Below are 17,706 nucleotides of genomic sequence, written 5' to 3'. Positions count from 1 at the left end.
CTAACAGTGTGCCCAGTGTTAGCATTGTGTTCAGAGAAATAAAGAGGAGGTTTAGTTCAGCTGTTTCCATGACGTGTACCAGCAAAATGTGAACTTGGTTGTACAACAAGATGAAGTGGCGTGAGAGGAAGCCGATATAGGGCATCCTCTCTTTCTGTGGTTTGCAAGCACGCCAAAATAACAAGCTAGACCTGGCTTACACTCTACTTCCCCTTCTGCTTTAACTACCTACCGTGTGTCTGTCACAAAGGACAAACACAACACGACATTTGGATGTTTATGTCTTTCGCTTCAAGACACGGTTTTTGCGTAAGGGGCAAATGGAGTATGGGTAGTAAGTAGTAGAAGGTTCAGAAGATGACTAGCTTCAATAGGGTGGAACATTTTTGCTTTTGTAGCAAGGGAGATGAAAGCAAGAACAAAAAAACACGACAACAAAGCGTTGCAGTACAACAAAAACATTTTTCTATTCACGTTCAATCAAACAGACTCATACACCAATAACGATGAAATTACATAAATATTTCAATATGGATTATGAGGTAAATTACCTCTATTGTACATTTGTAAATTTTGCCTCATCTCCTGGATCAGGTGCAGCACTACTACATTTACTCCAAATGAATAATCACTACTTCAAAGTGTTTGTAGATGCAGAGGACGTAAGGAAAGAGCAAAGTTGGGAGGGTCCTGTTATGTCATGGTCATGTTTTTCTTTCCCCAGATAAACTAGTCTTTGCTGCCCACAAACGGTGAAAGCACAGGGATATTTGGCAGGACCAGGAAAATAGACACACTGTAAGGAATTTACTACAAAAGCAGAAATCCGGGGATCTTGAAACCATTCATGTTCATTTCGCAACTGAACAATTATGCTGTCAGAAAATAATAATAATTCTAGTGTATTGGATCTGGTGGGGGCTACGAATGCAAAACAAAAAAAATCTACTTATATGTCACTATAAGGAAATAGGTCAAAAGGGTCTTGTGTTACTTTTGTGGATTGTTCAGAAAAACTACTCTCTGCTGCAAGCAAGGCTGAAAAGGGAGGGGGAGGTGTGGCAGGAAATCAGACAGACAACAAAGACTTTCAAATACAGTAATCCATTATGCCGTCAGCAAGACTAACTTATTTTCCCTCTAAAACACCATTTTGACCTGCTGGACATGGTGGGGCACTTCTCAATTTACGTTTAGGATTCATGGAAAATCGCTATTAGAAATTAATGGCATAAGGGAATTGTTTAGACAGAGGAAATCATCTATATGCTTTTATCTGAAAAGGCAAAAAAAATGTTTTTGTGTGTTTCAGATAAAAAGCAATACTTTATTTGTTGGACAGCAACATTGAGCTTTTGGAGACAATTTTCCACAAAAATTGTGCCTAGCAACAAGCAATGCTTGTTCTGACCCACCAACTGGGTCTATTTCTAATTTGTTTATTTTTAAACAGGGACAATGCACATTAATCAACATTTCTGTAAATGTGCCAGTTTTGGCTAAAAATCTAATTTCCAACAGTAGTCCCTGTGCCAGTTGTCAAATGCAGCAGCTGGAAATAGAATTACATCATTAGTTAATTTAAAAAATAAATAAATTTAACTAAATTTAATTTTTTTTTAAATGTTTATTTTTATTTTTTTTTGCACAGGTTTTGTTATGTTAACATTGTTAACATTGTTCAACATTCAACAACGGTTGATGACTTGAAAACTATGCTGAATATCATTTGCATGTACAATTGAGGAAAATCTGTAAAAAATATTATGTCATGTCATGTCATCTTCCAAACCGCTTATCCTATATAGGGTCGCGGGGAGTTGCTGGAGCCTATGCCAGCCGTCAATGGGCGAAGGCAGACTACACCCCGAACTGGTCGCCAGCCAGTCGCAGGGCACACATAGACACTGTCACTGAGCGGGAATCGATCCCACGCTGCCCGCACACAACTCAGGCGTGTGTACCACTACACTATCAGCGGACCGTGAAAAATATTATTTGCATAATAATTTGGAATGCAGTCAAGTTGTTCCTGGTTTGTGTTTGGTGCTCCACTGTTGTTCTGCTAAAAGGGTCCTCCTTTGGATGTGCTGACAAATAGTCACAGCTGAGGAAAATATGCTGAAAAAGCACAGTGTGGAGACATGAGCAACAGCTTTAAAAAGAGCTAGCATGATTCACATTATGCTGAAGAAGGAAGAAAATGTGGAAACAAAGTGCACTCTATGAAAGAATACTCAAAGCTTTCATGTTGGTTTGGAAAAATGACAATAGTGGTGCCTTGAGCTACGAATGACCTGACTAAAGGCATTTTCGATATGCGAGCTGTTGATTGGCCAATTACTTTTAATTGACTTGCAGGCATAAATTCAAGATAGGAATGCTGTGTGGTGGCAGGTTACTTAACTCACATCACAATAAGCAGCAATTTGGAAGATATAGTTAGTAGATATTCCTAAAAAAAAAGACATCAAGCTTTTTTGCTGCTATTTTCAATTGAAGGTTACTGTCAAACGAAATATCAAACAAAGAGGTTTACACATTGTGTATTTAAAACCGCACAGCTTCTGCTACCTCAATACTAACATAGATTGCAAAACTGTATATGCACATTGGCTGACAGTTAGCATCTATGTGGTGGTGTCGTTACCCTTTAAGCAACGGGGATCTGAACACAAATGGTGCAGCAACACATGTAGCCAGATAATATAACAATACTAACATGCATATATTCTTCGTCCTCTGCGAAGAAGGAATAATATTATGGCTGTATTGAGAGGCTGAAAGAGGAGCTAAGTCTCCAATACAATATATCCGGTGTCTGTCTTAAACCTCCCTGAGGTGGCCATGGTGCACACACCAGAAAGCTGTTTAATTATTTTAATTCGTTATAGCTGAATTTAATTATCAAATGTATAATTGTCATTACTGTATGTTTTTATAACACATTACAAACATTTTGGGGTTTATTTTTTCCTGAGGCTGGAATGGATTCATGATATTTCCATTCATTTCAAGTGTATTGTGTTATGAGCGTGGTCAAGGAACAAATTGTACTTGTATCTCAAAGTTCCATTGTACAAAGTGCATGAGCATTTGGAAATAATGGTGAAATGTTTTGTTGTGCATTAAAGGGCTGACAGCAGGAATGAAGTGTGCAGTGTTGCTGTAGTTGCCATGCGGTTATGTGACTTCCCCTTAATGTTGCGCTTGTTTCAGCAGTGGGGGAGTGCACCTTTTCTGTCTCATCTCTTTTCACATTTGTCCTCTCAATCCGGGGACAAGCACAGAAACCTTCACGCAACTTTTCTTGCTTTCTTCCAAATTGCCTGCTCGCCAACGACGACGAAATGTTGAGGCGAAAGCCTTCCAACGCCTTGGAGAAGGAGCAGGTGCAGAAGAAGAAGGTGAGTAAAGCCTTTTTGATTGTAATACTGTTTTTAAATGTTAGCTGGCATAAGCACAAATATTTATTACCTAATTACAGAATTATACTTGTAATGAACTGAACTATTATCTTTGAAGTTTAAACACGTAGAGGATTTTTAGAAGACTTTTTTTTTTTTTTTTTGCCAAGGATGTCTGTATATGTTAAAGCAAACTTTGTGGTTAAGCTGATCTAACCAATACACACACACAAGCACACACGCACACACACATTTCCCTAACTCAGGGGCGGAGCCGTGGGTGGGCCTGGGTGTGCACAGGCCCACCCAGATTGACAGACTGCCCATCCCGTGAGATTCATGAAAACGAAATATAGTTTTACATTTTTAGTAAATTATTATTAAATTATTTTTGAATTTGTGTTTTGTTGTGTTTTTTATTTTATCGAATATTAAGAATAGCATCATTGTGGTTGTCTAAGGAAGGTCTGAACTTCAAATTATTCAGTTTGTCATTTTATGTAAATATACGATGTGTCTGGAGCGGAGGATTGTGCTCAGTGAGTGAAATATTCAGGCCCACCCTGATTTTTCCAGGCCCACCCATTAGTCACGTTATGGCCCCGCCCCTGGTCTAACTGCTTGAAGTTGTTAATATATGGGAAAAAGATTAGTTCCTCTATTATGGTACAGTATAGGGTGAATCATGGCTGCAGAAGTAGTTTACGTAAAAAATAAAAATAAAAAATAAAAAGCTTCAACAATACTTCATGTCGTGTCTTCATCAAGACAAACGTCCAGCTGACTGGAGTTGTAATAATACTTCCAATTAAATCTTATTTTTGGATTATTTCATTCACACACCTGGCACTTGATTTTCCACACTATAGCTTTTTTCCCCAAGTTATTCTTTTGTTACAACACCATGATTGTATATTGTATGTGCTTCATGATTCAACTTTTTCTTCTTCTTCTACTATTACGTTAAGAGACTCAGTAAGATGTTGTACCATACTGTAATATTAGTCATGTTTCATAGAGGATAAAGAATATATGCCTGTGAATATAGTTGACATTGTTTATTTTTGTATTATCTCCCTACATGTCTTGCTCCACCGTTTGAGTTCAAATCCATTGCTTCTAAAAACCATGCCTATCGATGCTAATCATTAGCATGTCAATGGCATATTGCATTGATTGTTGCATTTAGCTAAGTGGCCAACGCTATGTGGTTGTTTTAAATACACAACATGCTTGAATGGAGTTCAGCCAACATAATGTGCTTTAATCTCGAGGTAACACCAGTACTTACTGTAATGCCCTCCCATATGGGAAAGGAGAGCCATATTTGCCAATGCACTTTTCCATTTATTAAATGTCGGGTGAACAGTCAAACCCATAAACACAACGAGCACACTCACCCTTAGGTACTGCTGTCAGCTACAGCTCACACCCAGGCATTCACATGCAGAATCACAGACATCACATGCCACCTCACAAAGGCCCCGCCTCTTAAAGACACATGCATTGACACGGACATATATAGTGTTTTTTAATGCATTTGAACATATTTGCAATTTCTTTAAAGGGGTTTTACTTTGTAAGTTTAAATGTGTTTAAAGTGTATGGGAGGGTGAAAACTATTTTTTAAGTGTATTTTATGGTCTCTCCATATTGCTGTAAATGTGTTGCAGAGGTTGTTTGGATATTTTTGACCTCTTCAGCAAGAAAAAATAAACATTAAAAAGCAGAGGGGCCCTATTCTGATAGACTCATACCCGTGTACTCGGCGTTGAAGCAGGCATAATTTTATTTTCGTGCCACCGTAGGTGTAGTCTAATGTGTTTGGGCTCATCTGGGCAGGCAGCATACCCCCCCCCCCCCCACCCCCCCTCATAATTTGGTGTCAGAAAGAGGTCTGTGCTCAGCATAAAAACTGGCGCATTGTCATTTTCGTGCCAGGGCAATGGTTTCGTTCGACATGTTTGTGAATTTGATAGATGCGCTACGCCTCACTGGGCATTGCTCCCTGGCACATCTGCAAATTTGGCCACAAAAAGTAGACTAGATTTTAGAGTCGCAGAATCGCTGAATATTTGATTGAGGCACAGGCAGACTTATTGGCGCTCCGTGGTGGATGTCTTGGATGTATTTCATTCATCAATATGTGGGACAATCCCTCCACCATTCCCTTGGTCGACCTAAATGCATTACATGCACGTTGATCGGCTGATCCTTAGTAGATTAATGTGCATGTTGAGGGGGCATCCTGCTGGGATAGAGAGGGCCTATGTTTCGAGAAAGGTCCCGAATATGAAAATGCATAACGGATGCCAGACTGAGTTGTACCTGTCATTGGGGTCATAAGTCAATTCAGCAAACTGGACTTTTAGCTCAGCAGTTAGTGCTCTGCTCTTCCGAGCCGGGGTCACGGTACAATCCCCAAGTTGGATGTTTTTTAGTTTCCGCAATGTCAGGCATGGCGTACCCGGGTTTGATGCAAATGAGAGATCCCGCGAGGATTGGCTGGGAAAAATGTACTTCCATCCCAAAACGGCACACAAAGGCGCAAACACCCTGTTACGCCTAATTCTACCAGCACAAAGTCTAACAAAATACCAAAAGAAAGATAGTTAGACTGTGATTTGCATCAGACTTGCACCTGGCACGAAAATATGGAGTGTCAAATCCAGGTCTAGAAAGCAAAAACCCTGCCACAGTTTGGCTTTAGCCGCAAGTGCTTCTCCTCAACCGGCAGGTAAATGGCTGAAGCCAAACTCTGGCAGAGCATTTACTTTCAGGACCTGGATTTGACATCTCTGGTAAAAGGTCACATTCAAGTCATGTCACTTGCAATAAGTACTCTGTCTTCACACATTTGGGCAGATTATTAAATGTGTCTGAGTGTGTGTGCGTGCATGTGTGTGTGTGTGTGTGTGTATGACTAACCTTTTCTGATGGTTTGTATTGATTACAGTTATTGGTGACATAAGTTAAAAGAAAAATGTGTGTGTTTGCAGCTCACGCTGCAGAGGTCTAGCAGCTTCAAAGACTTCATGAAGCCCAAAGTCACCTCACCCGTCACGCCGGACAAGGAGTTTGTCCCCGATGAAACTGTGAGTCAGCCGAAATAACATGATTGTTTTTTTAAAAATATATTATTTATTTATTTGAAGTGAAGATTTTCCAAAAGTAAAATGTAATGATCCAACTGTTGTAGTGCATCCCATAAAAACAGGGGAAAAAAAGTATTCTTTAATCAAACAAATGATCAAATCTTTATTTATTTTACCAACATTTGATTTTCATTATGATATGACAGACTGGTAGTTTCTCATTAAATACACATTACGTAAAGTGAAATTGAATCATTTGTGTCACACCAGATGATCGCTCACAGCACACTGATATAAATGCTCAGTGGGATTAAAAAAAAGACCGACCGAATATGCCTACCCCTGCATTGGTTTTTGCAGGTGCACTTTTAGTGTACATTTCATCACTGCTTGAGTGAAAAGTGAAACTGTTGGCGTTCCTGTAAACATGTCATTGTATTCTTATTGCAGATGATAAACAAGCCTGATAGTTGCAGAAGTGCAAAACTTCCCATATTAGTGACGTTTGTGTATTCAAGTGCTTTTGAGCATAAGGTGCAGACAGGATGTCCTTTGCATGGCGAGAGGCAGTCAGGCAGAGAGCCGCAACAGTCTGTCTAACAAACAGTCCACAGGCATTTCACTTCATTTTTTCTGATAAGCACACATACTAGGTATATTTGTTTGTGCAAATTTCAGCCACTGAGAACTAGAGTGGCCTAACTCCATTTTTGTTTTTCAAATTAAGTGCAGAATTGAATACAGAAAAGGCATTTCAGATGAGTAGTAATCTGAATCAAATTTTGGTTCGAATTTTGACCTACAGTAGAGGACGCAGTTCTTTCTTGCACTCAGTACTTTTCCTAATTCATCAGAGCAACACTGGGCCAACTCCAATATCCAAAATGGTTGCTCCTATGAAACCAGGCAAAAAACCTCCCAGATTATGAGGTTCAGAAATGTGTCTAAGACTCGGGCCCTATTTTCATTCCAAGCGCAAGTCTAGCGCAAAGCACAGATTGCACGCATGGGTGGAAGTTTTCTTCCTTTTGGTATTTTGCTAGACTTTGCGTTGGTAGAATTGGGTGTAACTAGCACCTTTATGCGCCCCTGTGGGATAGAAATAGTTTTTTCCCATCCAACCCTTGCGACGGAGGCGCAGGACGCACGAGTATACCGTGCTTGATAAAGCGGAAACAGAAATTAGACTCTCTGGGGTCCGTGCATGACATTGGCAGGTAAGCTGCAACATCTCCCCTTTTGGATGATGTAGTCGGCCGTGCATGTGATGTGGGCAACACTACACCTCCCACCCCCGGCAATAGTGACGAGGGACAGGTACTATTAAAAAAAATTTTTTTATTATCATTTGTTCAATGAATTTATTTCAACAATGATTCAGAGGGAATATCCCACGTTGGTGTCATATTTATAAATGAAATCCAATGACGTGCGCCACAAACATCCACAGAGCGTCAAATCTGTCTGCCTGCGCCTTGATCAAATACACCAAAATCACATTGGACCACTTGTGCTGCAACATAAAGCTCCTTTTCCCCAGTCTAAAATTTAGTCTACTTTTTGTGACCAAATTTGCAGATGCACTGGGGGGCGAGGCAGAAACACCCAGTCCTCACTGCGTCCTACCTAGCGCCTCTATCAAATTCACAAACACTCTGGATTAGTCCATTGCCCCGGCACGAAAATTACCAAGTGCCATTTTTCACGCTGAGTGCAGACTGCAGACTACCTTCTCTTACCAAATTGTTGGATGAGTTGGGGGCGAGGCAACTCCAAAACACCCAAATTGGTACAACACGGCTCCACAGATGCTTGACTAAACTTGCGCTGGCCAAAAAAAAAAATAACTTATGCCAATTTCTACGTCAAGCTCACAGGCACCAGTCTACCAAAATAGGGCTTGGAAAGTAGCGTGGGGCGCCGGTGGAAATTAATATTAATACATATTTCTAATCTTTTATAAAATATTGTTAGATCTGACAGATGTTTGGACTACAATTGCACAAAACCTTTTCTTTAATCCAGTTTGTTTCTTTTCTCTCTGGCAATTTATATGATACTGACTGCGATCCATCCTGTGAAAATGAAGTTGATAACATTCCCTCAGTTGTGGATAAAAGTGCAAGCAATTTGATTCAATACGAATATCTAGGGGTGGGCAATCTGGCCAAAATATCATATCACGATTTTTTAAAAATAAAATCACGATCATGATTTTATCATGATTCTTTTTTTACATCGTTTTTTTTTAAATACTAATTTGCACATTTCTGACCATTTTCCTCTTGTTAAACATATAAAACATATTTAAAATGCGTATAAAAGAAAAAAAATGACATTTTAAGTCAGCTATGCTTTCTGAATAGGTTTTAATTTGAATAGAGACGATTTTTATCAAAATGTGCAGTGAATGTAAAAAGTTAACATATTGTAAACATAAAAAAAACAGCTCGCAACGCAGGTCTAGTACTTTGAAAAGTCTTTTAAAGCCCTCGTTTTCCACTGTTTTCATGAGAATCATGTCTTCAGCAAGGTAATAAGTCACTGCCTCAGTTACTTCTTTACACTGCTTGCTTGTTTTTTCATATGGAGTGCTCTTGTTAAATAACTCTGTTACCGTGGGTTGCGTTAGCTTGGAGCTAGCTGATCTATTAATGATCTAATATCGTCATATCGCCCACCCCTACGAATATCCAATATGCTTCAAGTCCAAAATCATTATATTTGGCAAAATGCCAACATCTGAGGAAAAACACAAAACCTGTAAACGCAAGTCACCAGAAGAAGTTAATCATTGCAGAATAAATCATCGATACTGTATAGGCAGTTTTATTGATAAAGCACATTTCATGCACAAGGCAACTCAATGTGCTTCACTCAAGCAAAGACAACATCGACAAGCATTTACAAACACAACAGTTAACAACACTCAAAGGCAAAGCAGAGAAAACAAAAGGAGCTAACACATTTACAACATTTAAAGACATTAGCAAAAAACTTGAAAAACATTTCAAACTTAAGTAAAGCCATAAAAGTGGGTTTCTAAAATATATAAAAGAAAAAAAAAGATTTTAAATTGTTTAGAGGACCTTAAAAGTATGAGAAAAATTTCAAAGCATTTACACTCGGAGCTGACTTCACCTCTGTTGGCAGCTTATTCCATTTGTGTGCAGCAGAACAGCTAAATGCAACTTCATCATGTTTACTTTGAACTCTCAGTTCAACTAATTGACCCAATTCTGCAGATCTCAGAGCCCTACAAGGTTTATATTCAATCAGCATTTCACTCATGTATTCAGGACCCAGCAATTTTTAGACCAGTAACAGAATTTTAAAATCTATTCTACAGTTAATTGGGAACCGGTGTAAAGCTTTTAGGACTGGAGTAATATGTTCCAATCTCTTTGTTCTGTTAAGAACCCAAGCTGCAGCGTTCTGAATGAGCTGCAGCTGTTTGATGCTCATTTGAGGGAGATCAGTAAGGAGACTGTTACAATAATCAAGTCTACTGGCGATGAAAGCATGGATACGTTTCTCCTAGTCTGCTTGGAGCATGCCTCTAATTTTAAACGGGATACTTCAAATCCTCTATATTTGATCTCACTCTCTTGCAAGATGACAAAATTGAAGTTACGGTACCGACTCTAGTCCTCAGCGGCTAATTTTGCCTTGCAGAAAATGTGTTGAGTTGCAATCAACTTTAACAATTCTTTTTCAGTAAGACTTTCAAACCTTACACAATGCACAAATGTCATCATCGTCTCGATCTGCTGTGGATATGATGTTGCAACGTGGAGGGAAAAGTTCACGGTTAAACGTTTGTGCCTTCTCAGGAGGAAGGGAACGTCACGGAGGGAGGCAAAAGCGGTGGCAAACTGAGCAAGAAGTGGCGTAACGTCATCTCCCGCACGATGACCCGCAAGACTTCCAAGATGGTGCAAAAGGTTCTGGCTGAGGAGGGGGTAAATAGGATTTTAAACAATGTACACTTCTTAATAATGCACTGTGTCTCACTACAATCTATCGGAGATGAAAGGAGTTACTAGTGCTATTTGAGCAATGTCTCTGTCTGTTGGTCAAATATATCAACTGCATGTATAAATTACACTTAAAAACTCATTGAAAAGAATTTATTATATATAAACATTTTAACAATATGTATATTATAATTAGATTAGAATTATATATAATATAAATGTAATAAGTAAATGCATGAGAAAAATGTTTAATAAATTGTAACAAAGGATCTTAACTCATTCAGTGTCAAGGGCATATTTATATGTCTTGACATATAAATGTGTCTTTGGGATTGAATGAGTTAATCAATCAATATTTATTTAACCCATTCACTGCCAAGGGGACATTTATTTGTCTTTTCACAGTCCAACCATTCAATCCCAGGAATTTATTTATATATTTTTAAATATTTTTCAAACGTTAGGGTAAAGCACATTATAATTATTGTTTTCTTCAGATAAAAACATCATGGTCCAAAATCCAAAACTTCATTGGTCACACACACAGCTACCTGTATACTGCACATGTAAAATATATACTTTGTAGAGCATGGAGCTATATAAACTCTGTAAATATGTTAAAATCAACTATGTGGGAGTCATTTCAACACTAAACCTTTGGCTGTGTCATTTGCAGATTTTCTCTGTTTTCTCTGTTCTGTTTGATCATTTTTATAATTTTTTGATTGCCTCACTCATACTATCACCAGCGAGTGTATTCTCATATGTCTTGTCTAATGAAAATCACTGTATCAATCAATGTGGCCTGGTTACAAAACACAAGATGGACAACACAGATCTTTCTGCTCCTGTATGACAAGCGCTTCCAGTAACACTCCCTTTAACAGCTTCCTTTTTCTTAGGAGTCATTTTGACTGGTTAGCGCTTTATTTTTGTCTTTGGCAAAAGTTCAACGTGTCTGTCAACACGGCAACGGCTTCGCATTCATTCTGAAAAGTTCTGAGGGACCTTCTGCCTGGTTCTTTTACTTTAATGCTGCTATGCTAATAGCAACTACCAGAAGACTTCATATTCTCATTTGAACTATTTAAAGGATGCTAGAAAGATCAAGACAACGCTGTGGAGCCTTCTCTGCGATATTATGGAAGGTCTAATCCCAGACCTAAGCATCGCCTAACGGCCATTGAGTTCCCGACTGCGTATTTAAACAAACCCACGTGGTCCCAGTCCGTCCCTCGTCGGCGACAGCCAATCGACGTAGAGAATGTAATCTTTACGCCACACGCAGGTGCCGCAAGAGCAGACACGCCGCCAAACAAAGAAAAAATATCAAACAAAAACAACTGACACACACACGCACCGCAGGGTGATCAGTGAAAGGGCGACTCTCCCTAGTCCATGGGACTATGTGTGACTCTACAGTCTTAAAACAGAAGCCAACCCAAACATATTTTTTTCAAGAATATGTTCTATGCAAGACCGCTAGTTGAAACAAGGCATTCTGATAAATATTGCGTTAGTGTAATAATAGTTAATCCACCCGTTTTTAGCCATATCCGTTGGCGGCCATTTTGTCACTTCTGTCGACTGAATTTGACATCACAACTGCTCAGGGCTTAGGTAACAACCAATCACGGCTCAGCTTCAGAAAACAGGTCAGCCGTCATTGGACAAAATGGCCGCCCCCTGAGATGGCTAAAAATGGGTGGATTTTGCTGCTTAACTCATATTCCACAAACGGAATATTAATCAGAATGGCGTGATTCAACTAGTGGGACTGCTGGGAACATATTCTTGAAAAAAATATGTTCGGGTTGATTTCCTCTTTAACTGATTTCATCTAGATGTGTGCCAAGTGTGTCGTGGATAAGAAGATGCCAATCCAGGAGGAAAGGTCACAGCGACGCAACGGTTTAGGCTCAAATCACCTATCAATCATATGCGCCAAAGAGGCCTAATCTAACAATTCAACACCGCCACTTGTGGCATCTGTGATCTGTATTGTACGTAGCTGGAGCTTCCACCTCGCAAAGACATGCCAGGACAGATATGACGTGATTTCAACGACATTAACCGTTCGTTCTCTTAGTTGAAAATAAAGCCAGATTTTAATAAATAACATACACACTAAAAATCATTTTTGGGGGGGGGTGATGAAAATGAAATGATATTCGGACATCACAAACGCAACGGCGATTTATGATTGGATGATCATGAATGCAGAGGGATGTGGAAATTCCGCCTATATTTACAACAGCTTCCACCTTTACACGTGGAGGGATATCACAAATGTTCAGATCACAGCAATTCATCATGCACACTGCCAATGATGGTTACGTATTACAAATTACAACATCCGCTCGTCCATGCCAAGACCATTCGTATATTGAAAACAGTACGTGAAACAGAGGTCAGTTTCCCCCAATATTACGTAACTTGAGGTTCACACACACACACACATATATATATATATATATATATATATATATATATATATATATATATATATATATATATATGTATATATATATGTATGCGTGTGTGTCTGTGCGTGACGAGAGTGATAAACTGCAAATAATAATAATAACAAACTTGACACCATGTCGGTTTTAGCTTCTTCAAGGGGAGAGCAGTGAGGAACTTTCCCCTGTGTCCCCCAAGTGGGAAGGCCAGAGGATGTCAATGTGCTCCACAGGCTCAGAAGACACGGCTTTCAGTCCTGTCACTGGCCCATTTTCTGGCAGTAAGAGTTCCTCACCATTGACCCTCTTTGCCATCAAGCATCGTGGTCGACATGTGTCCTTCCTCTTCAGGCAGCGACAGACAGAGCCTGGACAGCGGTTACTCTCAAAGGGACAGCGTGAGACTGGAGGAGAATGCGGTCTCGTTTAACGGACCCTTTTGTGGCCGTGCTGTGGTGCACACTGACTTCACCCCCAGTCCTTACGATGTGGAGTCCTTGAAACTTCAGGTGAGTCTACCAGCTGACATCATTCTGAAATCATCCTCTTTATGTTAACCTACAAAAGACTGGGAAGAAGAATAGTCGTTTTACATCCCAAAAGAGTGATGCCATTTGTACTTTTGAGGCGTACCTTGATAAACAAATCTGCAGTAAAAGTTAATAATGCAAAAATGAGTCTGCTGTGAGGATTTAAGTTCAATCAGGCAAGACGGCAAGCATTACTGACATGGACATGGACGTAGATGAGCTGACCGTGAACCACAAAATTGTCTCTTATACGACCAGATTAGCAGTCACCAACTTTTTGGAAACTGAGAACTACTTCTTAGGTACTGAATAATGAGATGAGGTACCATCTTGATACACACAAAAATAATACATTTGCTTTAATTATCTTTAGTTATATGTTTTTATTAATAATGAATAAAACACTGATCATGTTGATGATTTCTCATAATAATTCGGAACTATCAATATGCAACAATTTATTTCTATAAAACTCTGCCAGTGTTTAAATTTTTAAATTGTCACTTTTACAGCATTGCGAGAAAATCGCAATGTCTCCCTGCTCGTGAGCTATGTTTAGAACAGGCTACTCATTTGGTTTTTGCGGTCAACTTGATGGTGCCCGCGGGCACCATGTTGGTGACCCCTGGATACATCAAAGGAATGGGTTGATATGTAATCGAAATTATAGGTTTGATTACATGTCAAGATTATGCTTCCTCTCTCCTCCAGAAAGGAGACATCATCTACATCATCGAGAAGCCTCCCGTGGGCACCTGGACAGGAAAACTCAACCACAAGTTGGGCTCCTTTAAGTTCATCTACGTCAATCTCCTGCCCGACGAGAGCCCCCCTGCCAGGCGAAGACGTTGCGACAGCAAGACCAACAGAAACAGAAAGTCCAAACCATCCACCCTGGAGGAAGTGCTTGACTGCAACGGTCTGATGGTGCGATGCCTACTAATTAATTCTATAAGCCTTCTAATAGATTATAATCATTAGCCAAAAGCTAGTTGTTCTAAGCAATATACTATCTACTTCACCTGATTTCATTCTAAAACAGTGTCGATGAATGATTTGCATAGGAAGTGTACTTACAATCGCGCATATGACAAATGACCTTCATCCTGTTCCAGGAATTGTATTCCTTGCTGTCCATACATGGCTTTCAGAACCTGGACGACTTCACAGGTCTGAGGGAGTCTCACCTCAATGAGCTGAACATCACTGACCCGGATCAACGGGCCAAGATCCTGAGCGTCGCCGACCTGCTCCGAGACTGTAGGTTCAGTGATCCTCCTTAACGTCTCACTATGCAACCAGTTCAGCCAGAATTTCAAAGAGACATATGCACATTTTTCACAATCTACAACAGCTTTGAGACGACGTAATGATTAATTCAGTCAAAATTGACAAATGATAGCATTGGCGCACACTTAATATATTCACTTGTCCTTCCCACTCTTGTTCAAATCATTCCGTTTTGAGGGCGTGGCCAGGGATGAAGCGAGCGAGCAGCCATTCTCAATATTGCCAATATTGTCCTTATATTTTGTGACTTTTTTGAACCTCTAGCAACTATTTTTCCAAAAAGCGACAGGCAACAAATCTAATGTTTTCATGATATTATTAAAGACTGAGACTCCCTCCAAACTAAGATGTTCACCCCCTTGCATCCTGACTGCAAATAAATGGCGCTTTCACAAAGCCACTAACACCTCATTTAATGATTTTCAAGCCTCAGTTTATTTTCCTGGCCATTTTTTTAATCAATCAAATTCTGCAGGGTATTTAACAACACTCTTCTCTGTGGTGTGTGCAATTTACAAGACAAATTTGTTTTCATTTTACAAAGACTTTAAAGGTATTAAAGTCCATTTTTCATTACATCTTTAAGAAAGTCTGCGCTGTCAGTCAGAAAGTCACCTTGTATTCCTTCTGACACAGCAAGATGCCTGTAGGGAATCTTTTACGCCACCATCCCACTTCTCTGCCTCAGAAACATAATTAAAAACTTTTTACTGCTCTCTTACGCAGCATTGCACTCACTCTCATGTTCAGTCTTTTGTAAGACATCTTGATATTTGAGCTCATCTCGCCTCCACACACTTTCTTTTTTATTTCCTCCACACTAAGCCTGAGGTAGCTGTGAAATGAACTGCTGCAACTTTTTGCTACCCATACTAAAAAAAAGTTGAAAAGATTGATCAAATCCAGCATGAGGTGTAAAATCTTCAAATCCATGTGAAAAGTTTGCTTATGAAATGTTCAGTAGTCCTTTTGATTTAGAAAGCAATACCTACCTTTATACAATTTTACTGTGTGAAAAATAAAGAATAATGGCGACTAAAGCAACTCTACTCTAATCTCCTCCTTAAAAATTTTTTGTAATCTTGCCAAGGGAAAAGTTGCAAAGTTACAAGAATAGCGCGTAATAGGAATATTGGCATAATATTATGAGAATAAAGTTGTAATCTTAGAAAAATAAATCATGATATTGGCAAAAAAAAAAAAACCTCAAAGTTGCAGTTAAAGAAGTAATATTTGAAAAAAGTTACAGGGGTATAGTCCTAATGTTACGAGGTAAAAATGCTATGAGAATAAAGTCGCAAAGTAACAATAGTGGTGTTTCGAGAAAAAGTCGTAGTATTACCGGACCAAAACATGACAAAGTCAAAATGTTATGAAAATGTCCTGATAGTGCCAGAAAAAGGCACACTATAAGAATATGTTGTAATATTGCCAGCAAAAGAAACAATGATCTCAGAACAGAGTTCTATTGAGAAAAATACATTCCTAACAAGTTAAAATGTCATATTATCACAATAGACGTGTAAAGTTATAAGAAAAACCTCTTAATGCCCTAATATTACAAGAAAAAAGTCAAAAGGTTACAACAAAAATGTTGTAATATTAGGAGAAAAAACGTTTAACGTTATAATCATACAGTTGTAAAATAAATGCTTTTTTGTGTGTGTGTGCGTGGTTAATTAATTAGCTGTCACCTTTTAAGAATACCAAAAAAAAGCTCAAAGAAAAAATGTTTAGACATCCTGTACTAAACATATAAATGATTTGGCAGCTGAGGATGAGTCCAGCCTACATGAGGAGGAAGAAGAGGAGGTGGAGGATAGACCCAAGGAGGACACCAGGGAGCCGAGGGATTCGGGTTGCTTCGAGAGTTCGGAGCAGCTCGATGTGAGGCCGGAGGAGGCTAAAGCAGATGGGGATCTTCAGGATGACCAGTCAGAAACCAGCAAGGAGACAGAACGGAAGATGATTGATGATGTCCAACAACACCTGCAAGAACTGAGTGTGCAAGAAGCATGTTGAAGCCGCTAGATCGAATCATGTAAATGTTCTTATTGTGGTCCTGGAGCTTTTGGACAAAAGCAGTGGGAGCTTTGTGTTGTGACACAAACACAGTCAATGCACCATCAAAATCTGCTGTACTTTTGTAAACTTTTGTTTGGATTGTTTCCAAACAAAACAAAACATTGTTTGTTTAGAATGTGGCCTTTTTCAATTGTCATTATCTTCTTATTTTGTGATAATTGCATTTTATGCTTCAGTAGTTTTGTCTTCATACCTCTGCATTCTGTAACATATTACCTCTGTAATTGCTGTAAATGGTTCATGAATAAAATCTGAGAATTTTCTGCGGTCTCTCATTTTGCATCTTAATGACGGTCGACCTGATTCTTCGTAACATTTTTTAAAAAACTTTAAATGACATTTTCTGGTCAATTTGTTTAACATAATTTAATCATCAAAATGTAAATGCTGTTTGACATTTAAATAATGCTAGATTTATTCAAAATAAGTAACAAATAGTGTGGAAATGGTTGCCATGAAAATGTGCCTTATCTTTGTTTTAGTAAATCTGTAGCAGTATCTCACATCTCAGCTTTTTATTGTTCTTTTTTAAAAGATCCATCCAGCTATCCATCCACTGTCTTCTGCTTATCCGTGGTCATGTTGCAGGGGCCTGCAGCTTTGGCAGCAAGCCCAGACCTCCGTGCAGCCACTTCGTCCAGCTCCTCCTGGGGAATGCCGAGGCCTCCCCTTTATTGTAACGGTCTTCTTACTGGACTCCCTCAGAAGCGTATCAAGCAGTTGCAGCACATTCAGAACAACGCAGCTCAGGTTCTGACCACAACAAAGAGATCAGTACAAATTAGTCCAGTCCAAAGGGCTTTACACTTGCACCCAATTAGCTCTCAGAATAGATTTCAAAATTCTGCTATTGGTCTAAA

At 39.2% G+C, this 17,706-nt stretch overlaps 1 protein-coding gene across 1 annotated transcript; it reads left to right on the top strand.

Annotated features, from left to right (window-relative positions):
• Positions 1-3,178: 3,178 nt before the first annotated feature.
• On the top strand, positions 3,179-17,344 carry sash3 (SAM and SH3 domain containing 3). The gene is made up of 8 exons (XM_086024254.1): positions 3,179-3,407; positions 6,407-6,502; positions 10,336-10,464; positions 13,093-13,222; positions 13,293-13,450; positions 14,183-14,398; positions 14,587-14,731; positions 16,533-17,344. The coding sequence occupies exons 1-8, from the start codon at positions 3,351-3,353 to the stop codon at positions 16,781-16,783; spliced, it is 1,182 nt and encodes a 393-aa protein (XP_085880380.1). The 5' UTR covers positions 3,179-3,350; the 3' UTR covers positions 16,784-17,344.
• The last annotated feature ends 362 nt before the right edge of the window (positions 17,345-17,706 follow it).

Source organism: Filicampus tigris, chromosome 2 (assembly GCF_054856515.1).
Source record: "Filicampus tigris isolate MCC_2025a chromosome 2, RoL_Ftig_1.0, whole genome shotgun sequence".
Classification (NCBI taxonomy): Eukaryota; Metazoa; Chordata; class Actinopteri; order Syngnathiformes; family Syngnathidae; genus Filicampus; species Filicampus tigris.
The sequence above is the reverse complement of the archived record's forward strand: the minus strand, read 5'-3'. Positions and strand labels throughout refer to the sequence as shown.